Consider the following 21,100-nt stretch of genomic DNA (forward strand, 5'->3'; position numbering starts at 1 on the left):
TTTTGTTACCTGTGCCTGAACCACGACTGTGACGCAACAAACGACATAAAAACACGATGTGTGTATGTGTGTGTGTGTGTGTGTGTGTGGGTTGTGAGTGTGACGATGTAATAATGTTACTATTTGATCGTACTACAAACATCTATTAACATTAGTTCACCATTTAAATCGAGAATCCAAGTAGCGATGGAGAATAAATACAACACCTAATGGACGACACACACATACACACTCACACCCACTGTGACCGAACCTAAGTGCACCGAACAAGGGGCCAATAGTAGCAAACACACACACACACACACACATACACACACGCACACACAACGAGCTCGAGTGACTTTCTATCGATATTGTACAAACACACACTCACACCCACCTAAGATGGGCGGTAATGGAGCGCAAGCTAACTGAAACAGTGTGCGCGTGTGTGTATGTGTGAGTGTTTCAGTGTGTTTGTGAGCACCCTCTTTTAGATGCACTCGTTTGCCCGTTTTTGTTTTGTTTTGTTTTTGGTTGCTGCTTGGTTTCACTTACGTTAGAAAATCAGTCTCTGTTCCGGTGATGTATTCGTAGTTATGATTACTATTTTTCTATCTGCTTCTTTTCCTTGCTGGTTTGACTAATCTTCAACACTACTCTAACCAGTGCGTGCGTGTGCTGGTGCTTATGACGGTGCTATCTACTGCCAGTTGCTACTACGTTGTGAGGATGAGTGCAATTATGTTTGTGTGTGGGTGTGTTTGTATGTGTGTGTGCGTGCGCTCAGAGTGCCTATGTGGTGGTGCAAACTGTCTTACTGTCGGGCACAATTACTAAGCCAGTGGGGTAAGTGTTATCAGTAGCAAAAAAATACTCGTTTTGTTTTACTTCCATAAGTAGCTACTTCTCTCTCGCTCGCTCGCTCGCTGCTGCTTCTGAATATTAATTCACATTTCTATCTGTTCTACACGTTATATAATACATATTCACATCGTATGCGTTACATGCAACATGCGTTTAAAATGTTTTAGATCGGAAACTGAACACATATAAACATTTGCAAAATCGTTTATCGTAGCAGCGTTTTAGTAGCGAGTGGATGTCAGGTTGTTTTTTTCTTTGCTCTCCATTGCGCATTGCAAGGACTTAGTAACACTCTGCTCTGTTTTATCACGCATCGTGGCGTTCTATTCCTATGCTGCCTTGTGGTTTTTCTATTGTTTTGTTTTGCTTATGCTTTTGCTATATGCATGTTTGTAAGAGAACTTGTGTGAGTGAGTGTGTGTGTGTTTTCCGTGCGCTATATTGCTATTAGTAATTTAATTTCAACTGTCTTTGACTCTGACACGCCCGCTCTGTTACGCTACGTTACGGTGCGTTACGTTACGAAACGTTACATTGCGTTACGGTAGGTTACGCTACGTTACAAATACTTAGTAGCGGGGCTGGGTTTAGTTTGTGTACGTTTTCGATGCGGCCTAGCTAATTCTTCCCCATTTCCACCTGCCCCTTCACCCCTCAGTCGCTGGTGACGTCCCCGCCGAGCAGCTTGCACTCTGCCTCGGACCATGGCTTGGCTGCGTAACAGTCGTGGCTTGGGACGCGCCGCTGCCGCGAAATCTTGCCGTGCTGGCGGGCGTTCGAGTTGGCGGCGTTCGGCTCTGCCGGGAGCAGCAGCTGCTGCTGCTGCTGCTGAAGCTGCTGCTGCTGCTGGAACGAAACGGGAAGCAAAAAGAAAAAGAAGGGAAAGGGTGGGAGAGGGGGGGCGGGAGAAAGAGGTACAGTGTTTTGTGCTCCACGTGATGCCACGCTTGTGATGCCCTTGGGTCGCCGATTGGTTCCACCGTTCCGTGTGTGTCTGTGTGTGTGCAGGCGCAGATAGCTCTCAATCCTGTCAATGCTGCGTTTGGGGAGGGCGCGCGATTTGGTTAGTGAAGAATAGAAAGTGTTCCGTTCAAAAACCGCTCAAAGAAAAATCGTAATCGTTGCTAGTAGCAATCTACCGAGTGACACACTATCCTCTGTACACACATATACACAGCCACATGTATACGGCAACGGTTGACATTCAAATCCCTGGGTGGGAATTCTGGTTCTTCTCGTACTGTACAACCTCACTAAAACTGCATCTACGGAAGAGTTCCGATCTGAATCCAGGAACCGAATCTTAAATCTTGAGATTTTTGAAGTTTTGTTGAAGTGCCACTCATTAGAGCGCATGAAGGGGGCTCTCGTGATTTAAGAATCGGATCCACTAATTAAACTCCCCAGTAAGTGCACCACCGTCCCATCTGGCGAGCTAACATTGAGATACATCAACACACGTATATACAAAAATAAACTAGATCGCTCACGCGGCGAAGGTTCGCGCAATGCTATCACGCTACAGCACACGGCAGTGGACACACAATCTCGCCAAAGGCCCCCTACCGGTACCCCGCCTTACCTTGCTCAGCGCGTTTGAGTAGTATCTGCTCTTACTGTCGTCCTCCTCCGACTCGTCCTCCTCGTCGATCTGCGACTGCTTGAAGCGGATCAGCGGCGAGGACATCTTGGGCGAATCCTTCATGCCGCCGCCCTCGCTCATCAGGTCCTCGTCGGACGGCTGGGCCGGCTGCTCCTTCCGGTGGATGCTCCGCTCCAGGCGACGCAAAAACCTGCAAACGGGGGAACAGGGGCGATGAGTGCGCGTTTCAAGGAAAGGTAGGTACGTTTCACTGCTCACCTGATCTGATTGCCGATCGCTTTCAGCCGGCGAATTTTGTACGGTGGCTTGCGGATCTCTTCTGCCGGGGCCGGTGGTTTCGCTACCATCGGGTTGGTGGACGCTTCCTGCGCAATCGACCACGGTTCGGTCCACGAACGGGAGCGATGGGAAGCAGATAGTGTGGGCGAGGGAAGGGGCGGGAAAGCAAAACAAAACTGAATTTAATCCGCGTAACACCTGTCACATCGATAGTGGACGTGCGCTAGTGTACGTTGCGCGCTACTGGAGATGGATCTTGTATTTGTTTGTTTTTTTTTGTTTGCTGTGACATATGTAAGATATTCTGTTCTAGTAGGCTAACAAAATCGTAACAAGTGGACAAACACTGTAGTAACTATTGTACGCTACGAGTACGCGCAAAACGGAACGCAAAATTCGCAAAGTACGATTAAGTACAGCTCGGCCATTACATACACGGACAGATGGTTATATAAATACGCACACACACACATAGCTAATGTGTTCGTATGTGCAGAGGCAAACGGATCGAAATGAAAATAAAAAACGGAAAGAAAAAATCGAAGCACATCACTGCAAAAACCTGGGCGGATTTCGCAGCCCCAACCCCTGCGAATGTAGGCAGCCGGCAATGGTTTTTATTTGATTAATTGTTAAACTATTATTAAAAAAAAAACAACAGTTACATTACGTGACTACCTAGTGAACCAAAAACCCAAAACTAAACAGAAACAACTGTGTAAACTGCGTTACTAGAAGGTTACATAATATGTACACTAAAACGTGTCAAACGCGCAAAACTGTCAAAACGCAACGGAACAGCACGGCCACACACAAAAACGAAAAGATGAAAAAAAAAAAGAATACACGCAGAGTAAAAGAAACGGAATAGTTTGCAAGCGTTCAACGAGAGTACGAAACAAAACAAACAGGAAACAAATACGGCAACACACGGCTGCAAAACTAACTAGAGAGTTAACGCGCTAGAGTAACAGGGAGAATTAATCGGCAAACAGGTGGGCCGGTGCGATGCCCAAAACCAACGAAATCCACCAAAGTAACCAGATTTGTACAGTAACGGTGTGTACTAAGAGTGACATTTGCTACGATGAATGATGGCTGCTGGATGAACGAGAGACAAAGAAAGAGAGAGAGAGAGAGAGTGGGGGTAGTGTGTGTGAGAGTGAGGCAGAGAGGCGATGATGCGATGCAGATTAAAACTCATAGTATGGATACGGTGTGTATGTGTGTGTGTTGGTGTGGGTTGACTGTTAACAATAACTACGCAATTATTATTTGGTGGAAGGAGCCGCTCGGGCACTTCCGGGTTGCTGGTCGTCGGGTGTGTTTTGCTGCGCGAGTTGGAAAAACGAAGGTGAAACCCCTATCCTACCACCTTGCACAGTATCGCCCTACCCAGCTAATAGAACACTTTCAGTTGGAGCAAACGTTCCAGAGCTCAGCGCGCGGACTCTAGCAGGGTTTAGGGCGTCGGGGGTCCCTTAGTGGTAAGAAGACTTGAAACCCCCTGTTCACGAGATGTGTAGGGAGGAAGAGGAAGAGGAGGAGGGGGAGGAGAAGAAAGGGATGGTAAAATCGCTGCTCTAACGCCAGAATCTCTAACGCGACTACTCTACCCACTGTTATATATGCTGGACTCAGAATTCACAGAGGACCTTAGGGAGACCGTGCGAGTGTGTATGTCTTGCCGGGACTGCACCCCCAGGGAAATGTTGTGATCCGGCTGGGTTTTTTCGTGTCGTTGCTGAAGACTAACACAAGAGAGTGAACCACAACATTTTCGACACAAATTGGACGATGCGCTGTGAACTGAAGAACTGTGCCGAACAGGGAACTACACACTAGGTAAAAGTTAACATGGAGAAAAAAAGGGATGGTACATGTAACGAGGTTCCGAAAACACGAGCGAGTGTGGGGTCCTAGAGGGGCCGAGCAAACTAGGCGGTGCGGACGCAATACCGACCCCCTCCGGTGGAGCGAAACCTAATGCCACATTGCATAGTTTTTGGGGGGGTCTTTCGCGCTCTCTCGCTTACTTTGGAGAGCTCGACTGCACTGTACCTACCTCACCTTTCGCATCGCCATAATTGCACCCTTCCGCCGAATCTTTCGCGGCGGAGAGTTGCGTCACGCTGGTTAGATCTGTGGACGGTCGCGCGTGCAAGGGGAAGCGAAGAAAAATCGTAAGTAGGCCGCTATCTTCATGATAAGTGCCTGGTCCACTGAGGTTTGTTCTGGGATGATTCATTGCTGTGATGAGTCAGTAATTGCATCTTAATCTGGGACTGGAAGATTCATGAACCTTGACGTTTGCATCTTGCAAAGGCTCATAGGTTTTTATACATTTTTTGATGGTTTTTGAATCTCCAAAACTCTCAATTCCATAGAAAGATTCATGAATCTCAAAAGATTCTTATATCTCAAAAGATTAACGAGTCTCTAGGCATTCATGAATCTCAAGGGATTCATAAATCACTAATAAATCATAATGCTCCAGCTTTTTATTATTCTTCTTCTTGCTGTAACAACCTACGTGGTCATACTAGCCTATACAAGGCTTCAACCCACTACGAGCAAGTTTTAAGTGGGATTGGACAAAATCAATATTTTGGAAATTATACATCTCTAAAGATTCATAAAACCCTGGAGATATATGAATTTTAATAAATTTATCAGAATCAGAATGATTTTTTAAAGATTTATGAATTATTGAAGATTCATGATTTTTTAGAAATTCATGAATCTTTGAAGATTCGTGAATCTTTGAAGATGCGTAAATCTTTGGAGATTCGTAAATCTTTGAAGATTGGTGAATCTTTGAAGATTCGTTAATTTTTGAACATTTGTGAATCTTTAGGTTTTCGTGAATCTGTGAAGATACGATTCACGATTCGAATCACTCATCACTGAAGATAGGAATGAAACTCCACGAAAGCTTCATGAAACCCAACATTAGTATCAATGCAGATGAATCTTCCCGAAACCAAACATCAAAGCTTCACCAGCACCAGACCTCTCTCCCCCCCCGCCACCCTTCTACTATCAACGCTTTATACCTTTGCACGATCGGATCGCGTACTCCCGCATGGACGTTAGCGACTCGGTGGACGAGGAGCTGCTGGCGAGCGGCGGCCGATGTACTCGTCGCTTCGGGCTTTTGCGGGTGGTGGGCACCGTCCCGACGAACTTCCCACCGGCCGCATTGTGCTGATGACCGTGCGGCTGGCCACCGGCCGCGGACTCCTTACTGCCCGGTATCTCCAGCAGCACCGTGGTGGTGGTCCCCTTGGACGGGGACTGCAGTGCTGCCGCCCGGTCGGTGCGGGCCACCCGGCGCTCCTTCCTGCGGCCGACGCATTTGCGGTGCGCGGTCGCCACCGTGCTGCCCGTGCCGCCCTTGCCATCGGACGACGGGAAGTCGTACAGGCCGTCCGAGTCGGTGAACGGCAGCTGCTGGTCCTTCTTGCCGTAGAACATGGGCGAAAAGCGCTCCATGCTGGCGTTGCGTTCGCTGATGAGAAACGAAAAGGGAACGGGTTTGATTTATTTGCTTTGGCACCGAGCATCCCGATCCCAGGCCTTACCTCAGCGGACTGTCCGAGCGGGAGGAGACGGGCGACGGCTTCTCGTAGCCCGCGTCCGACTGGATCACGATGGCGGGCAGCTGCAGCTGCGACATGGAGAGGCTCTCCTGGCTCAGAATGTCCTGCCCGGTTTGGATCAGCTCCTTGCCGAGGTACAGCTCCAGCTCCTTGGCGCTCCGGATTTCGCCCTCCTCGATCTTCTCATCGAGATGGTCCGTCCCGATGCCCTCGTCATTCGACTCGAGTAGCGGCTCGTCCGACAGCGTCTCGGAGTCGGAGCGCAGCCGAAACGAGGACGGTTGATGGTGGCTGTAGCCTGCGGTGTGGCCGCCGTGCGTTCCACCCGCACCGTTGCCACTGTCGGTTGATTTTTTCCTTACATTAGATGATTGTCGTCGATTGTTGATCAGTGCGTGAAAGCCGGAATAGCCGCCGGGACCGGGCGGGCCTGGATGGGAGGAAAAACAACAACAACAACAAATTACGATGAAAGAGAGACCAAAAGTTTACATTTGGATTTAAGGTGCATGCACCCTAGTGCCCCTTACCTGACCCAGGGTCGTCGGATTCGTTCGGAAAGAGGGGATTGTTCGAACCACACCGGCTCGGACCGGGGCTGGCCATGCTGGAGTAGCCGGACGAGCTGAGATTGCTTTCGGACGGAGCGCGGTCGCCGCGGATACACATCGAGAACGGGCTCAGGTAGCACATGCCGCCGGAGCTACCGGGTGGGCCGAGCCCACCGGGCCCACCGTTCGCACGGGAACCTTTGGACATCAGAGGATGGGCCGGCGAGGGAGCTTCCGCATCCGACACGACCTCACTGCTGTTGCAGGTGATCGTGATCATCGGCGGATCGAACGGGAGATCGAGCGAGGTTGGTTTTTCCCACTGCTTCAGAAATCTGGAACGGCGCGAGAAGGAGGGCTATGGTGAAGACGTTGAATCGATCGTCGATTATGCGGTGGATTTGCTAAAACTAGTTTATTTAGGTTCGTTACTGATGCCGTGGTTGTCGTTTAACGTTTAGATGCAATTATGAAGGAAACAGTTGCCTAGTCCATATCAATTTTGGAGTAGATCCTGAATCCATATCGGACCTTAAGCTGATCTTAACTCGGTCGTGGGGACAATCCTGGTTGTACATTGGTCGTAATATTGGTAACGAACTAATCCTAGTCCTTTGATCGATCGCAAGTCTACAATTGTAAATTCCGTAAATGATTTGAAATCTACATCAGTTCTGATACTGATTTTACTGATCCTGATACTGATCTGCAACTATCCATATTTCTTCATACCAAATCTGATCCTCGATATGATATCTAACATCTATCGATACTAGAACCTGGAAATGATTTCGAATCTCTATTCAAGAACTTATATAGGATATATGCCGCTCCTGACAGTGATACTACTCATATTTGGCGTAACGACCTATGTGGTCATGCCGACCTATACAGGCATTCGAAACTTATGAAATACCACGCATTATGAATAGTCAGTGCTTGCTATGGGAGAACTTGTGGGAGGCTTCAACGCACGATCCCGAACCTACTTTGACCATAACATTAATTCCAACCCTGCCTTGATCCTGGTATAGGATCTGTAAACAATATCGGTTCTGGTAATGATCCAGCCCTGGAACTTATCCTGAAACTCCTGCGATTTTGCAACTAATATCGCAACGCATCATCAAACTCATCCTGAAACCCTACTGGATTGCCAACTTGCACCGGTTCAGGAATTCATCTCAATTTCATACCGATCTTAGAATGGATCTGGAACAACATCGAGGCTGCAGTTCTCACTGATGTAAATCAGATTCATCTGCAAAATTCTGAATTCCTTAAGCTGATTCATAAATCTGGAGTAGTTCTTGTAGAATGCCAAAGCACCTCGGAGGATATGTATATTGCCTATGTTAAGTATCAGGCATCTTCAAAGAGCTCCCAACACACCACAAACCTTCAGCATCAGCAGCAACCGAAACTCGCTGGGAAATTCGAACCATGCCTTCGTGCCGCAACTTACCGCTTCTGGTGCTGCTGCCGGCTGGTCCCACCGCCCGCCAGTATGGTCGCGTCGAGCGTGTGGTTGGCGCGCTGGGGCGGCGGCGACCCCGGTATCACTACCACCGCCGTCCGCTCCTTGGTCGGGCTCGGGTGCTGTATCACCAGCTGCGGTATGATGAGGTCGCGCGGCCGCTCCGGGCTCTTGCGCTCCGGCGTCGGCGGATGGATGTCGATCGCGATGATCGGCACGCCCAAACCGGCCGGCCCGTCGCCGGTCGGGTCGCTGTCGGGCGGCGAGGAGGACGAGTAGTCGCCGCGCTCCGGCTCGTCCGGCGGCGGCGGCCGTATTTCGATCGAAAGCTGATGGGACTTCTGAATACAATGAGGATTAGGATCAATGCTAGTAGAGCTATGGTGGTGGTGGTGGTGGTGGTCGGTGTTTGTTTTGATCGTGTTGGAACAGCGGATTGGCGACACGGTGTGTGAGTTTGTGTGTGTAAAGTGTCTGAGAGTGCAGGAGTGATCGGGAGGATCAGGTTTGTCGGGATTGGGGACCGCATTTGGAGTTGGCAACGAGTGTGGCAGGGTCGATGTTAGATAGGTTAGACAGAGAAACGTGAAACGTGAGTAAGAGGAGCACAGCAGTTCGCTAACGTGGTTGGGCGGCGGCCTAAAAGGGTACCTAAGGGACACGGGTGCACGGGTTAATGGTCGGTGCGCCAAGCAACCCACCCGTTCGGAGGGGTTGGGCGGGCACAGGTATGCTAGGGTTCATAGAACGGAATCTATAATTATACAACACAAAAAGGGTTAAAAAATAAGGTTTTATAAAGTGTCTGTAACATTCGGGAAACGGTTTGTTTAGTAAAGAAACAGAAACACCAAAACGAAACAAGATGGATGGAAACATGTGATCTATAGTGGGCATGGGAAGTGAGTCCTCCCGGCCGCATCCCGGTTGGACAGATGGGCAGCTAAAGTATATGACTTTCTATGTTTTTTTTTTTGCGCTCGGATGTGCAATACACTAACCATGTGCCACCGTGGATGTACTAGTGGATCGACTTACGTGATAGTCCTCGTAGCCGCTGTTGAACGTCACCGACATCGACTCGTCGTGGATCGACTGGGGCGTGCGCATCCGCTGCGGCCGCGGCATGATCGGCGTCAGCGCGGGCGACGGTATCGGCGTCGGCATCTCGCGGATCGGCGACAGACACTTGTTGTTGATGCCGTTGCTCGGTATCTCGAGCAGGATCGTCGGCGGGTGCAGCTGGGCCGAGCCGGCGGACGAGCTGCAGCTGCTGGCGCTGCTGCCGCTGCCGGTGGCTGCCGCCGCCGCCGCCGCCGACACCACCACCGACGACTTGTGCGCACTGAGCGCGTCGAGCACCGGCACCTCGATCGTGCTCTGGCGGTAGAAGACGGGCGAGTCGGACGTGCCGCCGCTCGAGTAGCTGACCGGCGTGTGGTTCGACGAGGTGGACGAATCGTCATCGCCCGGCACGTCGTCCTGCGGGCTGGAGGCGGTCGGCGTCGACGACGGCGAGATGATGATCGACGACGGCAGCGTGTTGAGCGCGCTGCTCGACGCGGCAAAGTTCTTGAACATCGCCAGTATCGAGTCGGCGCTCGACACCTTCGGCCGGGCCCGGCGGCTGCTGCTGCGCAGCCCAAAGTCGTGCAGCGCCAGCTCGGAGCTGGAGAGCGAATCGCTGCCCTGGTTCGACGAGGTACTGTGCGGCGACCGGATTTCGTTTGTGCACGGCGACGGCGGTACGGAATTTGCGCGTGGCGGTACCTCGTTTGGAAGACTTAGGGCACTAGAATGCTTCGCTCCCTTTAAGTGTGCAAGTGTGTGTGTGTGTGGGTGTGTGTTGTATTTTTTTTAAATTTGTTTATTTGTTTATTTGTTGGAGCAAAAGAGCAACGAAGCCACATTTGGGTAGGAAAGGCAAGGTTGTGGTGGTGCAGGGGCGGTGAAGAGATAAACAGTTTTCAATGATTGCTGATCACGTGTGTCATCCGCGAGTCCGCGTGGAAGTTAGTATTTTAAGGGGGGGGGGGGGGGGGGTGGCGGGGGGAGGCAAAGGGGAAGGCAAGGGGGCAAGGGGGGGGCAGGTTAGTGGGAATTGCTTTTCAGTAAGAGTAGCTGGTTGCTAAACTCGACCCAAATGGAGCTGCTGTAGCAGCGCGGGGCGAACACCACGAGAACTAGCCAAAGTACTTGATCACCCTCTGGGAATGTTGGGAGCAGACGGGGTCTTCACAACCTTTGGCGGGGGGGGGGGGGGGGGGAGGGGACTACAGACCGATGCATCCTTTTGAGGGGGGAGTTAACTGCACAGCGTTCGAAAGCAACAACCTCGCAGGAGATGATGACATTGCGTGAGTAATAATTGGTAGTACATGTTAACGTGTCGACGTGACGGTGACAGTTGACAAAAACAAACTCAAGAAGGGTGGTGGGGGTTTAACGCCCCCTAGAAATCGATATTACTATGGTTATGGCACAGTAGCCAGTATAGAGAATAAATGGTAATAGTAGCATTAACAGCACTAGTTACAGTAGTTAGCAGTAGTTAGTAATTGTACATTACAACGAAACAGAAAACCAAGCCTAAATGGAGCAAACGTTCAAAAAGCCGGACGTTTGAAGCGGATGATGAGTATAGTAACATGAGTAAACACAGCGGGGAGTTTTTGGGAAGCGAGCAACGGGGGAGGGAAGGGGACCGAAACTTTCCCAAAAAACCACGCCAAACACGAAACCAAGGAAAGAAATTACCAGTCAAAACAGAGACACGAATGGAAACGAAAAACAAAGTAAAACAACACAAGAGCTAAACCCAAAACCGTTACCGAACTAAAACTTGCAACTTGGAACACACACAATCGTACTACGTAGTTTTTTGGTTTCGTTTTTTTTTTTCGGACCGCAAATATTTAGCAAATATATGTTGGGCTAAACGATGGGGAAGGAAAACGGGGTAGGCAAAGGTGGAGCGCATATATGTATATGCTGGTGGCGTGCAAGCGCTACTCACATTCGCTAGGTCCTCCGAGCCGGAGCTCATCTCCGCGGACACCTTGCTGAGCAGCCGGGCGAACGTGACCTTCTTCTCGAGCTTCGGGTCCGAGATCTGGCGCACCATCGACGTGACCGAGAGCGAGTTCTCCGAGAAGGTCGTCTCCTTCAGGCCGGCCTCCGACTCGGCGTAGTTCGCCTTCAGCCGCGTCTCGGACAGCTGGATCAGCTCGCCGAGGCTGACCTGCAGGGCAGAGAGGCGAAGAATCGAAAGACAAAAAACCCAAGAGGGAGAGAGAGAGAGAAAACAAAAAGAGACAGAGAAAGAGAGAGAGAGAGAGAAATAAAGAGAGTGTATCGATTGATTAGTAGGCTGTGACAGTGCGGAAGATTGAGGCGCGTGTCCTGTTCGCACTCTGCCAAAGCAACACTAGCACGCGCTTAGCGCTTAGTACACTGACTTTAGTGGCTGCGTTCTGGGCGGGCGACACGAGCTGCTGCAGTATCTGCTTCTTCTCGTTGACGTTCTTCTTCGTTGGCGTCGAGTTGTTACGCTTCTTCCGTGGCGATGGTGTGCCTGGACGTGGGGAAGAGCGGGGGTGTCGGGGGGTTTTGGGAGGGAAGGAAGAAGAAAAAGATTGGTCAGATGTTTTCCGCTTTTGCGCTTGCCGAGGACGAGTGTAGGTGTTTTTTTTTTTGCTATCCGCATTATAGGGAGTGGGGTGTGTGGAGAGGTGTGGTTGGAGGTGAAGTAGGACAGGAAAGAGGGAAACTGTGTGTGTGTGTGTGGGTAGTGAAACTCATGGAACGAACGAACTACTGAGAAGGAAAATTGGGCAAACCATGCGTCTACTAGGTTGCGTACTGAGTCGGAAACGGAATGCAACACGAAGAGCAGTAAGGCGGGAGAGGTACTTGAAGGCGTTGCGAGTGCCCTGTGTGTGTAACGCAACCGGAAAGAACGGGAACAAACCGGATGCCGAACAGTGGGGTAACAGTTTCACTAGCTACCAAGGACTCGGTACGAATGGCAAGAGCAAAAACAGACAACTCACTATACTACTCAGTGTGCTAGAGAGAGAAAGATAGAGAGATAGATAGGAACTATTTTACAGAGTGAGCGTGGGAGCGTATCAACCAGTGTTGGGTCAGATAGCTCTTTCACGTGAGTGGTGGTGAGGAGGCTAAGGGACCTCCCGGGTTAGTGTTTTGTGAAGAGTAGCTCTTAGACCAGCAGGAGAGAACCGCGACTGAGCTACTGATGAGAGGAGTGAGTTTTCTCTGTTGGAAGTCCGCGTACTGAATGTAGCTCCGCAATCCTCACTTCAGCTCTAGTGTTGGGATTCATTCATGGGATTTGAATCTTGTCAGTCAAGGCAAAGAAGTTATGTCATTGAAGAGTTATTGAACACTCTTTGTACTTTAGTCTTTAGTACTTTAGTTTAGCCTACTCTGCTAGGGCCTCACCGTTTTACGCTTTAACCCACTCTTCATGCCATCTGGCGGCTCAGAGTGAGTGGAGTCTCAAAACAATGAATACCGAGTTGAATGTCAATAATGACAAAGTGTCAAAAATCTAGTTATGAGTCACCTCACTGTTATGAGTGATTATTATTATCGCTACTCATGACCCAACACTTAGTATAAACTAACTCAAGTCACTCGTGTTTTTAATTTGATTTTGATTTTCTACTAGTATCCTCTTAACAGCCAATTGTGTAATCAACCATTAGTTGGTCCATTATGTTTGTTTACCAATTCATTTGAAAGTGTAAAAGAGAGCTTGTTGCGTGACTCAGTCACCGCTTAGGGCCTTCGCAAAAAAGCGAATTGTGAAATTGTTCACTACCAACAAGATTTTTAGAATCAGAACAGAAGCTCGCTAGGAAGGAATGTCTACGAGAGCAGCTGAAATGCTTCCCAGCTACTGGTACGGCTATCATTACGGTGCGACAAAAACCAAACAAACAGTATTAGTAGTAGAAGTAGTAGTATTAGTAGTGATCGCTATCGTAACACCTACAGGTTGTGGTAAGTGATTTTAGTTTTCACTTGCCACAAAATGACTACTGAGAAGTTACAGCATGGTGCAAGAAACACACAACACAGTTCTATTGTAAGAGTGAATAAGAGAGAGAGAGAGTGAGTGTTTAGCTTAGTTTGTTTTTGTTTTCGGAAAGGGTAAACAGGTGGTGTAAATAGGGATGGTAAATGATGGAGTTATATTGTTTCTGTTTATAATTGTAAGTATAATGCTAGAAACAGCCAATACAGTCCAATCATTCAACCGGGGAGTTATACTGTACAATGCGTTTACAATGAAATGAAGATAAAAATAGACAGACAGACAGATTGAGCTATATTTGTAGAGAAATAGGGTGTACATGTGTATGTGTGTATGAGACAGAGACAGACATAGAGCAGTGAGAGCGAGATGTACAAAAGAGATAGTGTAGTAGATAGCGAGTAAAGCAGATGAAACGTTAGCAATTACAGATTACATTATCGTGAGGCAAGGCACTAAACAGACACAGCTTGAGGTGTTTGGATGTTCGGCAAAGAGTTTGAGTAGAAGTTTTTGCCTTTTTTTTTGTTTTGGTTATTTGTTAGTTGAAACATTGTTCAAGAAAAGGTTAAGGTTTTTTTTTTGTTTTGGTTTGGTGCTATGTTTTCGGTTAATTAATTTATCATATGTTTGTCTGTCTTACGTCGAGGAGGGGGCCGTAAAAGATCATCTAAAGAAAATGTTCTAGCGGTAGCCCCTCCAACTTGCTGTGGGCTGCTGAGACTCAATATGGATGGTTTTCTTATACCCAATCGTCCAAAGATTGTCCGGTGCGATGCGGGGGTAGTGGCGTTCGAGGAGGAAACGGTACCGGCGGAAGCCTGCAGCTGCTCGCGCAAGGCAGTGTTGAGATGGTGCGGCGGGAAGGTGCCTGCGAAGGAGGAACCCGAAACATAACAAAACAAAAACAATGTGGAGCGAGCAGCCGAAGCGAGAGAAGATAAATAGAAATTGAGAGAAAAAGAGAAAAAAGAGAGATAAAAAAGACATCTTCCCGTGGTGTCCAGGTGTGTGGGAGCAGTGCGCCCTCCCAAAACCTTACTTCGATTCAGCTGCGTATCGTCCGCGAGTAGCTTCTCGATCTTCTCCGGGAAGTGGCGCTTGGCGCACCAGACCAGCCCGATCACGGCAAGCACCACGAACACGGTGATCAGCCCGAGCCAGAACGGTTCCTGCAGCATCCGCTCCGACAGCGGTTTGTACGGTATGTGCATCATGCGCTTCTCGCACCGGGCGCCCTCCCACCAGGCGTGGCAGCGGCAGAAGAAGCCCCCGTTCTTCTCGAAACACTCGCCCCGGCTTTCGCACGGGTTGTCGGCGCAGGGCTTCTGGCGCTGGTCGCACCGCACCCCGACGAACCCGGGCTGACAGTTGCACTGCAAAGGGGCAGAAGTTGGGCACAGGTTACACAACTGCTGCCAAGCCACGCACACTACTACTCGCTTACCTTGAAGCTGGTGGGCGTAAGTTCACACTTGCCGAAGAAGCACGGCTCCAGCTCGCAGATGTTGAGGCCGCAGAAGCGCCCGGTAAAGTGGCCGTAACACTGGCAGATGCCCCGCCTGTGCCCGGGGCCCGCACTGATGCACTTGCCGCCGTACTGGCACGGGTTCGGTCGGCAGCTCTCCACCCACTCGTCCGTGTTCGAGATCAGCTTCATCTTGTAGCCGGCGTCCTCCTGCAGCCGGACGGTCGCGTTCAACCGGATGCCGGTGCCGTTCGCGTTCCGCTGCCGGATGTGGATCGTGTTCAGGTAGGAGGTGATGTAGATCGGCGCCGGTTTGCCCAGCCCGTGCTGCCCCGGCCCGACCGGTTGCCTCAGCTTGGCAGCAATACCGTGCGCCGCTGGGTAGTGGGTGTACTCCAGACCGCTCTGCTTTGCCGGTTCCGGCTCCACACCGGCCGGTTTGCCTGTCGCGTGATGCTCGCACAGATGCCACAGCGTGCCGTTGCTGTCGGTGTAGTTGTCGTAGATCTGGAACGGCAGGGCAGTGACAGATACCGCTGTACGCTGGTACGCTGCTGGTGTTGCTTACCTCGATGAAGCCGGCCTGATGGCAACCGTGCTGGCTGAAGCCTACGCCGTACAGCTCCAGCAGGATCACTTCGCCGAGCGGTGCGATCAGGTGCTGCGTGTAGTCGACATCGTACGGCATCGCTTCCGGGTAGTTGAGCGAGTACAGCATGCCGGTCGTCTTGTTTGAGAGCGTTATGTAGCGCTGCTCGTTCACGTGGGCCACTGGAAAGAGCAACAGGCAAGCAGCACCAAACAGGAAGTTAGCGCTACCTCGAATGGCGAAGCGAGTCTAGTCTCTAGAGAATTAGGAACCTTCAATGTACTTTCGATGTCTGAGATTCTTGAGATTCTACAAATGATAGTTCGCGTTCTTTCTTCACTTTTGTGTGATGGAAGACTGCAAACCCTCCGCTAGAACTAATTCATTCAGGAATGAAGTTTGATGTAGGAACCCTCAACGAATCCTCAAAGATTAATTGAAGATCTTCTGGGAATTCATAAGCTTTGGAATCTGAATGGAAAGTGCGAGGATTTCAGCCAAGCTTGATTTGGGAACCCTCAACGAATCTTCAAAGATCAATTGAAGATATCTTGGGAATGCTTTGGAAGCTGATTTTAAAAGTGTGAGAATTCCAGCCAAGCTGGATTTAGGAGCGCTCAACGAATCTTCACAGATCAGTTGAAGATCTTCTGGGATTTCGGAAGTTGGTTGAAAAGTGTGAAGATTCCTGTCAAGGTTTCAATACCTCAATCCAGATTCGCTTAGAAATTTGCCCACTGTGCAGAAGAAATCCCTCACTCACGTGTTTTGAAGTTCGCGTGGAACCCTTTCCCGCGCGGGGTGGCGCCCGTCCGCAACCGCACGACCAGCCGCTCGCCCTTGCTCACGAACACGCCGTCGTTCAGGTGCGACCCGTCGGCGAACGGCTCGAACGGACCGTCCGCAATGTCGACCAGCAGCGTCGCGTCCTGCGCCAGATCGGTCAGCACGAACTCGAGCCAGACGCGCCGCCCGTACGGTGCCTGTATCACGTACGTGCAGTCGACGTTGTTCAGCAGAAAGTACGGATAGTTCGGGCTGCGGATCGAGCCCTCCTTCGAGGTGATGGTCTGCAGCGGGCAGCCCGCCATATCGACCGTGCTCCACGTTGCCGAAAAGCCCGTGCCGCTGATGGAGAAGTCGGAATGGAAGCGCACGATCGCCTCGTTGCCGGTCGAGATGAAGTTGAACCGGGCCATGTTGCTGTCGTGCGTGCCGCACCAGCGCACGTACGGCAGGAAGGAGGGCGTCAGCTCGTCGAACGGCAGTAGCGGATCGGGCAGCAGCGTGCCCGGGTTGAGCAGGTTGACGGCTGCCTCCCGATCTCCAGCCCCATCCACCGGTTCGCCACCAGCCCCCCCGGCGTACTCGGCGCCCGGGCCGCTGCTCACGTACCGGATGCGGCGCTGAAACCTTACCGTACCGGGCAGAGGGTTGCGATTATCCCAGCCGTCCGGAAAGGCCGGCACCTGCTTCTTTGCGTCCATCGGCTGACTGGCCGCCGGGGCACTGCTGTGCTCTTTCAGCTTCGCGCTGCTCCCATTGTGGCCACCGTGAAAGTAGTCGGCCAACGGTGCAGGCCCCTCGCCGCCCGAGGCTGCGCCCGAGTAGGCCCCCCTGGCATTCGGCTGTATCGGATAGTTCTGCAGGCTGATGTAATCGTACAGACACTCGTCCTGGTGCTCCAGGTCCAGCTTCTGGAACTGGATGATGATGCGCCGGTGCTCTGGCGCCACGATCCGTATCCAAAAGTCGGTCTGGGCGGGGTACGGGTTCGGGTAGCCCGGTGACAACAGATGTCCCTCCGTGCCGGTCAGCGTCTGGTTCCGGACCATCGTCTCGTCCAGACGGGGCCGCGGCTTCTTGCACACGTACCCACCGATCGTGGAGCATTTCTGGGCGGTCCAGTGCAGCCCGGAGGATATCATGGGCGTCGGGGAGACCTTCCACTGCAGCCCCAGGCAGGAGGGTAGCTTGCTCGGGTCCGCCTTCTCAGGCCGCTGGCCGGGCAACCAACCCTGTAAATGGAGCAAAGCGAACAGAAAGTTAATGATGAAAAAAAGCACACACACACACAACGGAGACTAGAGTTGGGAAGGACGCAGGCACCTCAAACAGCAGCTTCACACCATCCACCCATTCCAGGCTGCCCGTGTTGGTGATCTCGCCCCCGACCCAGTACAGCGAGCGCGGCGTATAGTCGAGGCTGTTGCGAATGTTGGACGTGATGAACCTGTTAGAAGGGAAGAAACCACCCATGAATCATTGCATGCCCAGCAGAAGCCTATGCAGAAGCCCTACCTCTGCTCGTCGGTGGTGGAAATGGAGGCAAGCTGTGCCCCGATTCCGCGGCAAATCTGCTGAGCCGTCGTCCAGTCCACGTCCGGGTAGGAGATGATCAGATAGCAGGAGTTGTTGTACGCCTTGAACCGCTCGTCGTGACACTCGGATGTCACTGAGTGTGCCAGAGAGATTTTCAGAGACAACAACAACAACAGCATGTATTGCGGGTTTTGTGAATGGTGGAGAGAGTGCGGAACGGAGCAGTGGTACCCGTAGAGGCTCTCAGTGAGTGACTGATTCGTTTATCGAACGTGTATCGCCCGCACGACTGTATTATCTGCTGCTGTCATGATTAGGATGTGTATGTGTGTGTGTGCACGATACACGATACTACGATACTCGGAAGCAGCTTAATGAACCAACACTACTAAGAAACGCGCAATGACAAAGAACCTCCTACGAACTGTCATACACAGCAGAGAGTTGTCAAAAACTAGCAAACACGCTTAACGAAAGCGTTCTTTAACGGTAGTCTGCATGCAAAACTCTAAAATGTTGTATAAGTATGTATGAGTGTGTGTGTGTGTGCAGCAGTTAACAAAGGAACAAAAATGGGAACTCTCACAAATTATTTAAATTCGTTTAAATTATGGGCAAAGATGCGTACTACGGGAGCATAACACAAAAAGTGCTGTAGCGCTTGCAAAATGAAACGAAAGAAGGAAAAAAAACACACACACACACAAATAGATTCAAACTAGCCATACTCTGCCATTCGTTTCTTAACGCTACCCCGCCCCCCTATCCATGTACTGAATGCGACGCACCTACGTAAACGCGAAAATCAAACCAAAACGCAACACAAAATGCAATCGCGGCCTGTGTAGCTTGAATACGTGAGCAAATGAATACAAAAAAAACAAACGGCGAAATGAACACTAGTATCAATTTCATGACTCGCTTCCGCAACCAAGCGGGGAAGGACAAACCCGAACGAGCTGCCAAGCACCAGAATGACACCTAGATGATGCAGTGTTGGGAGAATTCTCACAAAAAGTTACGCTTCTGAATGAGTCTTGGATATGAATGGATAAGCCGGATACACTGATTGATGGATTGGAAAGGCAGCGACTCAGTGTGAAGCTCGAATCTTGGATTAATATATTCTTGATAAAGAAGGTTCTTAGTTCCAGATTTGGAGATGCATAGATCTTCGAAAACATTCTTAATCGTCGCAGATTCTTGAAGTCTAGATACATTAGAGCATCCTTCGAAGATGCTTGAAAATGTTAGATATTGCGTCAAATGGTGCGTTGTACAGTTGTCATGCTTTTTGGAATTTATTTAATATGAAGTCTAACAGACATGACTTATAAGAGATCACTTTACAACAACAAAAAAAGATTTATTGGAAACAATGGGAAACCCTGAAATAAAACTCTAATTAGCTCATATATTTTGACAATCATTTTCAAGAATTGCAGAGTGTCTCAATGATGTAGAAGCTCAAAGGTTCGATCTATGCATTCGTAATGCTTCCAAGAATCCAGAAGCATACAGTACAGTCTCGTTGCACTGTCCAATAAACTGTGTCAAGTTGACTGGACGAGGCTGAAACAAGAGGCATCAACAAAAGGGCATCGAAAACAAAACACGTTGCACAAACAAAAAAACTAACGAATGCATAAGGCAAGCAAGTCTTAAAATCTTGTAAATATATGTAAGTGTAGAGAATCAGAGGCAGAATTAATTCAAATTTCAAACAACCAAGAAGTAAAACAAAAAAAAAAGATAAACAACGCCATAACGTAATATCGCAATCTCAAAATCCGGAAACTATAGAGCTTTAGGTAGCCGCAGGCAGCGAAACGTGGTTCGAACGTAGGGGTGGTTTTGCACTTACCAGGTGCCCTCGGACTTCCTATGCATTTGAATACAGGTATTTCAGTTTAGGGTACTCATACTGGGGCAAAACATTTGGTAAGATTCGTTTGTTTTTGTTTTGGCGTAACGCCTGAACGGATTCTACGTGTAGTTTGATATTTGTTTAGTTTTGAGCTGTTTTTTTTTGTTTTTAAATGAGACATCATTGTGCAGCACAACTGCTGACGTAAATAAAAACGATAATTTACGCAGGGTCGACTTCCTACAGAGATGGGCTCCACCCCCTTTGAACGTGACAAGACCTTATGATGAACGCATAATAGACGCACAAAGCTCTGGCTGTAAGTGTGTGCTCTATAAGAGGGGGTACTATCGAAAATCTACAACAAACCAGCCAGGACTGTGTGTGGAGCACTGAGGTATCTAATCCAGTAGTAAAAACTGAAAACAAAAACAAACCGAAAGCGCAAACGCATCCTAGGGTGGGGGGACGGTACGGCCGAAACGAAAGACACAGTGTCAGACCGGGAACTACCGCCCCTAGAGTGACGACTAGAGGGTTCACTATATGCGAATAAAGGGGGGAGGTATGTTGGGTAACTGACTATCGGAAACGACACTACTTATCGAAGCTGAGTGTGCAGGTGGTGTGTGCGTGTATCTGTATCCGTGTCCCCGTGCCGTCGCTTACCGTTTTCCATCGAGATCTTCGCCTTGTAGCCGCCGTAGTTGTTCGAGTAGTCCGACACGAACCGGACGCCGAGCGACGGGCCCGCCGTGACGTAGCGCAGCAGCTTGAGCTTCGAGCTCCAGTCGCCGCAGATCTTGCGCGGCACGCTGCCCAGGCTCAGCTCCGGCAGGGGCAGGCTGCTCGTGTACCGGGCGTCACTCGGCTGCAGCACAATGCTCGGCACGTTGAAGCTGATGTCGGTCCGGGGCGGCCCAGACTGCTCACCACCGGCTGGATCGCCGGTGGCCGGCGCGCTCTGGCCCCCCGTTTTGGTGCTTTTGCGCCGATGCTGTGCCGCACTGTACCGGCCGCTGTGGCGCGAGTTGCGAAAGCGAAACAGCACCGTGCTGGAAAAGTCCTTCGCCGACTTGGACGGGACGTACGGGCCGATCCCGTCCGGTTCAACCAGCTGCAGGTAGTCGTAGGAGCAACTGAGAGGGAGATAAAGGGTTAAAGTTGAGATGAAAGACATCATCGTACGATGGTTGGGAGGCACCGAGAGATTCCGAAACGTTCACTCACAGTGGTTCGTTTTCTAGCACCATCTCCTCAAAGTCCAGCACCACCCGGTACCCGACCGGCGCCTGGATCAGCGTGTAGCAGTCAACACTGTCGGGATACTGCTGCGGAAAGCCCGGACTCCACACCGTTGCCTTCGGACGTTCCGCGCTAAGCGTTACGGTAACGTTACATTCCGACTCGTTCCAAAGCCGCTCCGGTAGTTCT

General features: G+C 50.3%; 1 protein-coding gene across 10 annotated transcripts in view; it reads right to left on the reverse strand.

The window, feature by feature from the left end:
- Window positions 1-21,100, reverse strand: part of LOC120956346 (uncharacterized) — a 33,107-nt gene that overhangs the window by 4,266 nt on the left and 7,741 nt on the right. For 2 of the 10 annotated variants that reach the window (XM_049608537.1, XM_040377770.2), the window contains exons 8-27: window positions 20,897-21,098; window positions 20,336-20,805; window positions 17,779-17,932; window positions 17,587-17,710; window positions 16,241-17,495; window positions 15,457-15,659; window positions 14,868-15,395; window positions 14,463-14,796; window positions 14,064-14,291; window positions 11,817-11,932; window positions 11,375-11,599; window positions 9,397-10,167; window positions 8,347-8,699; window positions 6,861-7,216; window positions 6,313-6,760; window positions 5,785-6,239; window positions 4,794-4,870; window positions 2,708-2,814; window positions 2,429-2,639; window positions 1-1,692 (exon numbers count right to left, since the gene is read on the reverse strand). The exon at window positions 1-1,692 is cut by the window's left edge and continues 4,266 nt beyond it. In XM_049608537.1, coding sequence (XP_049464494.1) covers window positions 1,501-1,692; window positions 2,429-2,639; window positions 2,708-2,814; window positions 4,794-4,870; window positions 5,785-6,239; window positions 6,313-6,760; window positions 6,861-7,216; window positions 8,347-8,699; window positions 9,397-10,167; window positions 11,375-11,599; window positions 11,817-11,932; window positions 14,064-14,291; window positions 14,463-14,796; window positions 14,868-15,395; window positions 15,457-15,659; window positions 16,241-17,495; window positions 17,587-17,710; window positions 17,779-17,932; window positions 20,336-20,805; window positions 20,897-21,098 — 6,809 coding nt within the window. In that variant the 3' untranslated portion in view covers window positions 1-1,500. Of the gene's footprint in view, window positions 1,693-1,722; window positions 1,883-2,428; window positions 2,640-2,707; window positions 2,815-4,793; window positions 4,871-5,784; window positions 6,240-6,312; window positions 6,761-6,860; window positions 7,217-8,346; window positions 8,700-9,396; window positions 10,168-11,374; window positions 11,600-11,816; window positions 11,933-14,063; window positions 14,292-14,462; window positions 14,797-14,867; window positions 15,396-15,456; window positions 15,660-16,240; window positions 17,496-17,586; window positions 17,711-17,778; window positions 17,933-20,335; window positions 20,806-20,896; window positions 21,099-21,100 lie in introns of those variants that run through there. The other 8 variants (XM_049608565.1, XM_049608552.1, XM_049608548.1 and 5 more) reach the window with 8 other exon arrangements.

The sequence above is a fragment of the Anopheles coluzzii genome, chromosome X (genome assembly GCF_943734685.1).
Source record: "Anopheles coluzzii chromosome X, AcolN3, whole genome shotgun sequence".
In the NCBI taxonomy this organism is placed as follows: domain Eukaryota; kingdom Metazoa; phylum Arthropoda; class Insecta; order Diptera; family Culicidae; genus Anopheles; species Anopheles coluzzii.